Source organism: Hibiscus syriacus, unplaced genomic scaffold, assembly GCF_006381635.1.
Source record: "Hibiscus syriacus cultivar Baekdansim isolate YM2019G1 unplaced genomic scaffold, ASM638163v2 tig00110029_pilon, whole genome shotgun sequence".
NCBI lineage: Eukaryota > Viridiplantae > Streptophyta > Magnoliopsida > Malvales > Malvaceae > Hibiscus > Hibiscus syriacus.
The window spans coordinates 1,087,186-1,097,226 of NW_024062571.1; the positions used below are offsets into that span (position 1 = coordinate 1,087,186).

At 34.8% G+C, this 10,041-nt stretch overlaps 1 protein-coding gene across 1 annotated transcript; it reads left to right on the forward strand.

The window, feature by feature from the left end:
* The first annotated feature begins 443 nt into the window (after positions 1–443).
* Positions 444–3,966, forward strand: LOC120213538 (nitrate reductase [NADH]-like). The gene is made up of 2 exons (XM_039211649.1): positions 444–939; positions 3,902–3,966. Exons 1-2 carry the CDS (start codon positions 444–446, stop codon positions 3,964–3,966), a joined length of 561 nt encoding a protein of 186 aa, XP_039067580.1.
* Positions 3,967–10,041: the final 6,075 nt, after the last annotated feature.

Consider the following 10,041-nt stretch of genomic DNA (forward strand, 5'->3'; position numbering starts at 1 on the left):
GCATTGGTGACTTAATTTTTAATTCAAAAAGCCATTTCAATAATGCTAAAATCCATAAGACTTTGAACATCAAAGCTAACACTTATCATTGTTTATATATTTTTAGGTTATACGTATGATCCCTTATGTTTTCGGTTCGTGCAATTTCAGTTACCAATTAAAAAAACTGGTTTTGGTCATTTACATTATTAGTCCGTATGATTTTATTCTCTCAAATTGACAAATAAAAAAAATTCACGTATTTTATTTTGGTAATTAAAAACAATAATAAAAATCCACGTTAATCTTCCTCCTCCTTTAAATCCACACTCAGTTTCTGTAAACCAATAAAAAAAACCATACCAAGATTTCTTTACTCTCAAAACTGACCAGTTTCTATAGTTGGTATTTCTTTATAAATATGCTTAGAGATAAGCGTCTTTGAATCCCCGTTGAACCATATGATGCGCCATGGCTTTATCACATATGTTTCTCTCCACTACGTTCGAAAACAGTGCTTGGTTCCTATAGCTTTCCAGGATTACAGGACCCTTGAAGTAACTGGTTTAGTTAAAAGACCTGTGAAGTTGAGCATGCATCAGCTCGTGAACAAGTCTCAAAGCCTTGAGTTCTCGGTTTCCTTAGTTTGCGCTGTTAACAGACATAAAGAACAAAACAAGGTGAAACAAATGATAGGTTTCAACTGGGTAGCTGCTGGGGTTTCCACTTCGTTGTGGAGAGGTGTAACGTTGTTTGGTGTGATCAAAAGAAGTGGGATCTTTGGAAAGAAACATGGCCTTCTCAATGTGTGCTTTGAATTGACTGAGGATTTGCCTGGTGGCGGCGGATCCAAGTACGACTTCATTAGAGGGAGAATGATGGAATTGTTGAAGAGAATTGTCGTAAAAGATAATAGAATACTTCATTCCCATCTTGATGCAGAAGTAGCCAACGCTGAAGGTAATTAATATTAATCTATAATTTTTTTATGGAAAAGTATTTGCATTAAGGAAAATGCCTGTAATGATATGTACGATAATAACCTGTCAACTCAAGTAACCCTAAATTAGGGTTTTGCTAAAAAAAATCTGTATAGATTTCAACAAGATTATAGGCGTTATAAAGATAATAACTTGTAAGATAAATAATATATAAAAATATGAAACGAATCGATAACTAAGAATGAAGAAAAACGAAGATGAAAATTTCCCTTAGTATGTATGATGATGGAATGAATGGGATAATAGTTTGGAGATTGGTGTGGATGATGATAATGATGGAAAAGGGTCCTAAACACCTCTTAGTTGCAATTGATTAGGCAACTGCTATAATAGGCTCTAATCAACCCTTCTAACCACAATTAGATAGGCAACCCAAAGTGTGGATTCCTCTCTCACGTTGAACTTATAGAACTTCATGATGAAGAAAACTTCGAAGGCACATGATAATCAGCCCTTGCAAAAATGTACTTATGTTGTATTTATTTATTAATTAAGAAAAAGGTGATTTTATGTTGTGTGATTTAAGTGTTCTCAATTTGGTTCAAATATATACGTCGCAATTATAATATAGATTAAGATTATCTCCATATGGATTGGTGCACTTCGATTATTGATTCCGTTACTGCAAAGGAACAATTGAATTTGTATGAGACCAAATGAAACTAAAACAAGTAGAAAAATAAAGAAAACAATTGTCACTACAAGTCAACTGCAACTAGAATGTAATGTCTTCCAAAGTGAGTTATCATAGCAAGTACACTAAATAACAAGTTACAGTTGAGATGAAAGGCAGGGTTTTGAGGTTATGCTGATACTCCTAGCTGAAAATGCCCACGATATTTTGTGACAATCTGAATGCTCAACAGAGTTATCGTTAATTCTTTTCTGACTAAGTCTAGTAGAAAGTCTATGCATATATTGCCTTTGGCAATACAAATCTGTATCAACCCAAAGAATAAAATCGTTTTTAGCTCTCACTCCTTTAAGTTGCTTGAATTCTTCTCCTTAAAGAGAAAGATTAATTCTCATTACTCTCGTAATTGAAAACATGCATTCATTGATTCAATCAATAACATAAGAAGAACAGTCCCAAGTTAACTAATAAACTAAGCATTCATTTCCAAATAACTTAATCATAAATAAGCATACCAATCAATTAATGAACATTCAAAAAAGGATTTAACCATGCATAGATATGATCTACCGTTTACAAAAGCATAAATCTCAAAACGCACACCAAATAAGATTAGTTCATGGCGAGGTGAATATCATTTTTATAAACCATCCAACACATCAAATTAATCAAGGGAAAATAAAAACTAGAAAACTAAGAAGAATGTCTTCGATGTCCTCTAGTAGCCATTAGAGAGTTGAGCGAAGAAGAGTCTAAATTGGCTTAGGATTTTTGGTAACACCGTTGGTCTTCTACAGTGGACGTATGCCTTGCTTCATGGAGGAGATAAGGTTTCCAAAATTTTAAAAACCTTATCTTATATTCTCTTAAATTAGTTGTTCCTTATTTTGAACTCCTAGTGACTAGGTCAAATTATTCAGCTAGGTCGAGTTTAAATCTGGTAAAAGTTTGTTCCTCTTGACATGGCATTTCTTTTCCTCTGAACGCCAACGACATCTTCTACCCACAACATATCCTGCTTCTCAATCTACCCCACGATATTACCTGCTCCCTCAACACCTACACGACCAAACAACACACCACAACAACATCTCACCACAAAAGATAGAAAAAAATGAAATGAAACAAAAACATATGCTTGATGCATGAAAATGATAAATATGAAAAAGAAAATATGCTTAAGTACAAGCTAACGTTCACCTAAAGGAGCTTAAATATCACCCTTTTACAAATTTATCACACCCTAACTTGAATTATTGCTTGTTCCCAAGCAATGCATGACATCACTTGCCCATGACATTTCGAATAACAAACAACTACACAAGCCCTACATCTTTCACCTCAGAACCTTGAAAAAATGCACAAATAACTTTCAAATCTCAAGACAACAAGAAATCAACTCAAATTAATTTATGATGTGTGTGCATGTGTGTTCTCTATATAGTTACAATTTCACTGGGATGGGTATTTTCAAAGAATATCATAATTATCAAAATTAAATAAAGTAGCAACTATCAATTAGTTGTCCTAAGGCTTCAGCTCACCACAATATCCGCCAGTATTTGAGAAATAAGATAGTGCAACCAACGAACCCCCTATCCCTTATGGAAGATTCATCATGTGAAGACTTTCATTCACTCATGCTATGTTAGGCTATCTTTCCTACTCAACATTCACTAAGCGTATAGGATTTGACTTAGTAGCGAAGTGTCCTAGCGCTAAAAGTTTTTCATGAATTTATTCGACTAGATCCAGTGAGAAATCTCTAGCAATTTATTTAGAAATAATATTTTTTAATGAAAATAACATAGCAAGTATGGTAACTAACATTCTTCAAAATCCCCACAAGTCAACCATGAATGATATCAAATAAATAACTATTGTATCCTAAAATCATCAAGTCAATTTCCAAATTGTCCCTACATCCTAGAGTTCTCGACATTAAAATACCTTCGGTAATTTCTCATCATCAGTACATGTAAAGTCTTCGCAATTGTGTAATTATACAACACTCATAGAAAGTGTGTTCTACAATGCATAATAACACAAAAAAAAAAAAAAAAAAAAAAATAACACAATAACACAAAATAACAGACAACACCCCCTAATTTAATAAGAATCATTATCCTCAATGCATGGTTATGATGATAGCAAAAAAAAATGTAAGCATGAAACACTAAACAAAATGAAAAACAAAAATAAATTTGAAATGGTAGATTTCAGCAAACTGAAGGTGAAAATCCACCTATACATCATACTCTGGGTGATGGTTCTTGAGATTCTGCAGACAATGAGACTGTTGGTAATGATAATTCTGTAGTGAATCGAGAGTTACTTCGTTATCTCCGTTAGGCATAAGGTGCTAGGAAACCTATTTTGACCTTAGTCTTGGCATGAATTAGTTATCCGTATCTATTTTCCTTCAAATAATTTCGAGGTCAAAATTTTCTTTAAGGGGAGAGAGTTGTAACACCCCAAATTGAAAACCATAGAAATTGATAATTTTTTTCAATCCCTAATTTGAGTTTAAGACCAAATTTAAACTGAAGAAAATTGTGGGTGCTTAATGTTAATTTTTGGTAACAATTTTGTAATAGGAGTAAAACTTTGGGATACTTTGTGAACACTCAAAATAGCATGGACTTATGCTACGATTTACCCATTTCTTTTTATTTCAAAATCCCCATCCCCTTTATCTTCATGCGGCCATGCCCCTGTTGCTTTCTTTTCCTTCTTTTTCTTTCTTTCATTTTCCCCTCGTGTGCCACTTCTCTACACCTCTAAACTCATTACCGTTCACAATAGAAAACCGCCGGACAAAACCAATCGTCACCTTCTTATCGTGTTTTCTTTCTATTATGGTCGTTAATTGCCTCACACGATTTCGGTAAGGAACTGAAAACCCTCATCGCACAACCACTGTCAGATTCGTTCACGGTAGTTATGGCCATTCACACAATTAGACATCCCGTAGAGTGGCCACACCAGACGGTTAGGGTCGTTCATCGTTTCATTTGGCAGGGGTTTTCGATAGCCCCCTTTTATTTCTTTTTCCCAAATCGACAGGCCCATAATTGAATTGAAACCCCATTTCAGGTTCCCCTTGTACCAAATCGGGAATTGTTATAAACTTCGTTTAAATGTTTCGTTAATTAAAAGTAATTGAATGGGATTTTAATACGAACGTCATATTTTTGCAAGAGACGTCGATCCGAAATATGAGTTAATGCCTTCTCTACAGTTACCAACTCACTTTGAACCGACTCGGGTCACTAGAATCGATCGTGAGTTGTTGTGAAAAATAGTAAATTTGATTTGATTTCGTTACCTCGATAAAATAGTAAATTATTTTTAATTATTTTGTAGGAGCCGATTCAGTCCAACCCACTGTTAGAATTGATTGCGGGAAATTTCACATTCGTCGTTAGAATTATTTTGCCAAAGTGTGTCTATGTTCGGTGCCTACATAATGACTACCGATTGCGCAAGGAATCATGAAGCTACCTAGATCTTTCATTTTTGGTGGAAATCGGTTATTCAACATTACCATGCAACCTTCTGTTAGGGCTACCATCTCGAAATCACTCAGCCTGGTTCGCTTGAAAGCAATGTCTTTGATGAACTTGGCATAATTAGGAATCTGCTCAATTGCCTCCACCAATGACAAGTTAATGTGAACTTGCTTCAGAATGTCAAGAAATTTTCTATATTCACTACAGCAAAATAGGTTTTTTGCGGCCTTTTTTTTACCTTTAGTGGCGTTTATAAGCGCCGCAAAAAATACATGCGGCGTTAAGACAAACGCAGTGAAAACCGCCGTTAAAAATAGCGCCGCTAAAGTTCGCGGCGTTTTTAAACAAAAAACGCCGCAATAGGTATTGATATTTAGCGGTGTTTGAGTGACAAACGCCGCAATAGGTGTTGATATTTAGCGGCGTTTTTAAGATAAACGCCGTAATAGGTTATGATATTTAGCGGTATTGTTTTCTAAAACGCCGCAGTAGGTGTTGATGTTTTGCGACGTTTTTCCACAAACGCCGCAGTAGATGTTGATGTTTTGCGGCGTTTTTTCCATAAACGTCGCAGTAGGTTTTGATGTTTTGCGGCATTTTTCTCACAAACGCCGCAATAGGTATTGATTTTTTGCGGCATTTTTGCTAAAAACGCCGGTAATGTTCTTTTTATAGCGGCGTTTCTAGGATACAAATGCCGCTAAATGTATGGTATATTGCGGCGTTTTTTGTTATAAACGTCGCTAAATAACACAAAATTAACATTCCTACAAATTATGCTTGATTACCCCAAAACTATTTTTTCAACCTGTTCCATTATGCAACAAACAAAACAATAATAACATCAAACTATATATCCATAACAAACAACATCAAATCCAATATAATAAATAAAAGTTTTCATTAACGTAATATAAGTTCAGTTAAACAAGATTCAGTAGAATGCTCATAACATAAATGAGACTACGATGGTGGATTCTGAGGTTGCGTTTTCTGAATCATCAGCATCATATCATTGAGTCGTTTTCAAATTCTTCACATCTCTGTTGATATGCTGCTTCTCTCTGTGATGCCCCTACTTCTCTCTGTGTTACCGCTGCTTCTTTGTTTGCTTCCGCTGCTATTCTGGTTGCTTCTTCTGCTGCTCTCTCTGCTTCCCTTGCTTTATTTTTCTCTTTCAAGTTAGCCATTTATTGATCCATCTCAGCCAACTTTTCTTTTAAACGACAAACTTCTTGGTGGGAAGATCGAGACTGTGATGACATGTACTGTGATGAACTGGATCCAAAATATTTGGTAGGAGTAATGAATGATCCTTGACAGCGAACCCGACCATATCTTTTAGGACCCAAAACGTCATTAATAGCTTGGTTTTCAATGTCATCATCATTAACAATACCTTGACTCGAAGTAGTAACATGATACTCCGCCTTTTTCTCCCTCAATTTTTCCTAATAAAGTGAATAATTAATTAAAATAAAAAATATCATTCTACAAATATAAATAAAGTCAGGTAAATTTAAAACATCTACCCAAAAAACGTACCATAATTTATGCAGCGTCAGCAGTCATAGGAGTGCCATCCTTCTTCGTATGTGTTATGTCGAAGAGTTGGATTCGACCAAATTTAGAACCGGATGTATTTTCCAACAATGTACCATAATATAATTACTATGAGTTAGTATGTACATGGAAAATATCGCAAAAACTATTTCAATAATCTATAATACCTCCTCATGAGCTATACAAGCAAAACTCTTCGATCCAGTCGTGTGCGTAAACTTTTGTTGTTGCCTTCTAGCAACACAAATATGCTCTCGGTCCTACAATGTCGAACAACCACGTTTAATGATGATTTACAATTCGTTACAATTATTTCTGAAAAATACATCATACATGTCCTTTTTATGAACTCCAAAATCTGATTGCATCTTCCCATTGGTACCTGAGCATTCCTAGTGGGACTGTTTGCAACTTATCTTCAAGGCTGAGATCATTCTTGAAGTATTTCTTCTTTAAGGAGCTCTTGTGATCCCTCCATCTCTTCCCTAACGTTTGCTTCACATAATCATCAGAGACCTCTAAAGAAAATTTCTCCTATACAGCAAATAAGTGTGCACCGTAAATATAAATTAGTATTGAATTTCTATAGAGTATGTATTATAATGACATTATTACCTTAACAAAATCCAACGCTTGATTTTTGTTACTATTAGGCATTTCGCGCCATGACTCGTAATTGATCGGTAGCAGATTTGCATTACGTCCAATTATGCCTAAGTAACCTGCTAGAAGACGTGATTCTGGGCCAATAGGTTGACATGCATCGTTTCTTGAAACTTTGACACGATGCCCAGGAGGAAGTTGGTATAATTCCTTCAAAGTTGTACGTCCTCGAGTCTTGCGTGTTCCAGCATTTTCAACTATATAAGAAATTATTAAATGTCAGTTTTAAAATTGAACAAAGTAGTAAATAATGTTTCGAAGATTACTTTGAATTTCTACGTCTTCTTCAACAATTTCCGGAACTTCGGAAGACTCAGGTGCATTCGATTCCTCGTTATTTCTTTCTTCATGGTCTTCAGAAGCTCGAACAACCCGCAAATCATTTATTTTTCTCCTCGGCATGATATCTATAATAAACAAACATGAGTAATAAAAAAATGAATTAATTAATGAATATATTGAAAGATAACATGTTAAAGGTTATAACATTATAAATAAATAAATAAAGATATAAAATCGTACAAAAGTCTTATATAATGTCAGTTGTCATAAATATCTTCATCAACATCCTCCTGAACCCATTGAAATTGTGTTGTATTAATGATAGTTTCATCTAAGTTTTGTGGTAGTAGAGGTAAACTTTCTGATCTTGTTTCAATGTCGTTCTACTTCCATCCCTGATGTCTATCAAGTCTCTGGGAGTATTTTGAAGCACAACATACCAACCGTCATCCATTGGATCGTGACAATAAAATACTTGTTTCACTTGAGAAGAAAATACATATGGTTCATCCATCAAACGTTGACCCGTGTGAATTAATCGAGAGAAATTCATCATTATAAACCCGAATTTATCTATTTTTATACATTTGTTTACATCAACCCAGTCACACCGAAACAACATAACCTTTCGTTTTCCATAATAATCTAACTCAATAATATCCGTAAGATTTCCATAATAATCGACCTCTCCCTCATGCGGATTATTGTCCTTTACAGTAGCATAACTTGTAGTTGACGAAGTAACTACTACTCCACAATTTTGTCTCCTTCTTAATCTTTCATGAGATTTCGTGTGGAACCTGAACCCATTAATGAGGAAGGCATTATATCTTTTAACTATTCTATTCGGACCTTGAGAAAGCCATTTAACTTCTTCACTAACTTCTCTCCCACTCCAAACCTATTACACATGAATGGTGAATTAATTTGTATTAACGTCGATATAAAAAGCAAGACATATATAATTTATAAGTGTTTCGTAAGATTTAGTTGCTTACCGTCTGGCCTAACCATTCATGAAAAGTTTCTGTGAATAACTTATGTAGCTCTCGTTGATTTAATCTTCGGGAGCGTTCTCGAGATCTCAATACTTCTTTAAACTCACTATAAAGAATATTATGTCGTTAAAAATGGATAAATATAAAAGATAAAGAGATTTCATTAGGATTGGGTCCGAAAGACTTACGTACAAAAGGGATCTATTGAATTGTGATGGAAAAGAACATATCGGTGTGCTTGTACCCAAGACATGTCATCTAAGTGTGCAATTTCAACTTTCCCTAATGGTTGACCATAACTTCCAAAGAAATAATGTTGAGGTAAGTCATAAGTACTTGACACATCATTTCGATTTGGTCTATTCCATCTTGTTTCAATATCTTCCAAATATCTAGAGCAAAATGTCATACATTCCTCTGCCAAATACCCTTCAGCAATTGATCCTTCCAGATAACGCTTATTACGACAATAAGACTTCAACTTGCCCAAGAACCTATACAAAAAACAACATACTACGTAAATACATTTGAGTGAGAGGTATAATCAGTAGTAATTTGAAACGTGTAATTCAAATAACACCTCTCTATAGGGTACATCCATCGATAAAAAACTGGACCACCAACTCTTGCTTCGTGAGGAAGATGAATTAGCAGATGCACCATAATTGTGAAGAATGAAGGTGGAAATATCTTCTCCAAGTTGCATAAAGTCAAGGCGACTCGATCTTGTAGTTTATCAAGTTCTTCAACCATTAGAACTTTCCCACAGATGGCTTTCATTATATTAGAAAGTTCAATGATACAAGTCGTCACCTTACTCGACATGCAACCGCGAACAGCTACTGACAGTAAATCTTGCATTAATATGTGATAATCATGTGACTTTAAACCATAAAGTCTTCAATCTTTAACACTGACACATCGAGAATGTTTGATGCATACCCAACTGGGACTTTTATATCCTTCAACACCGTGCAAAACACTTCTTTTTTCGAAAGAGAAAAAATAGAAGGCGGCAAGAAATTTCTTCCATTTGGACGTAATTGCGGATGAAGATCATGTCGAATTCCCATGTCCACTAAGTCAAGTCAACTCTTAAGATTATCTTTAGATTTTCTGCCATCATTCAGAATGGTCCCGATAATATTCTCACAAACATTCTTCTCAATATACATTACATCAAGATTATGTCTCAAAATATGCTTTTTCTAATAAGGCAACTCGAAAAATATACTCCTCTTTTTCCACAAGTCTACCTCGTTTGGATCATCCTCTTCATCAGACTCATCATCAGTTTGTTCGTCAACTTCAACCTCTTCATTGACTTGCTTTGCCTTTTTCTTTGATTGTGCACTACTTGGTTGATTCATCTTTCCATAAGTAAAATTGATATTTTTCAACATTCTGAA

Excerpts from the sequence above, each read along its gene's own strand:
- LOC120213538 (XM_039211649.1), top strand. The coding sequence starts at position 444 with ATGCGCCATGGCTTTATCACATATGTTTCTCTCCACTACGTTCGAAAA. Across the intron at positions 940-3,901 it reads AGAAGTAGCCAACGCTGAAG|ACAATGAGACTGTTGGTAAT; the intron begins GTAATTAATATT and ends GAGATTCTGCAG.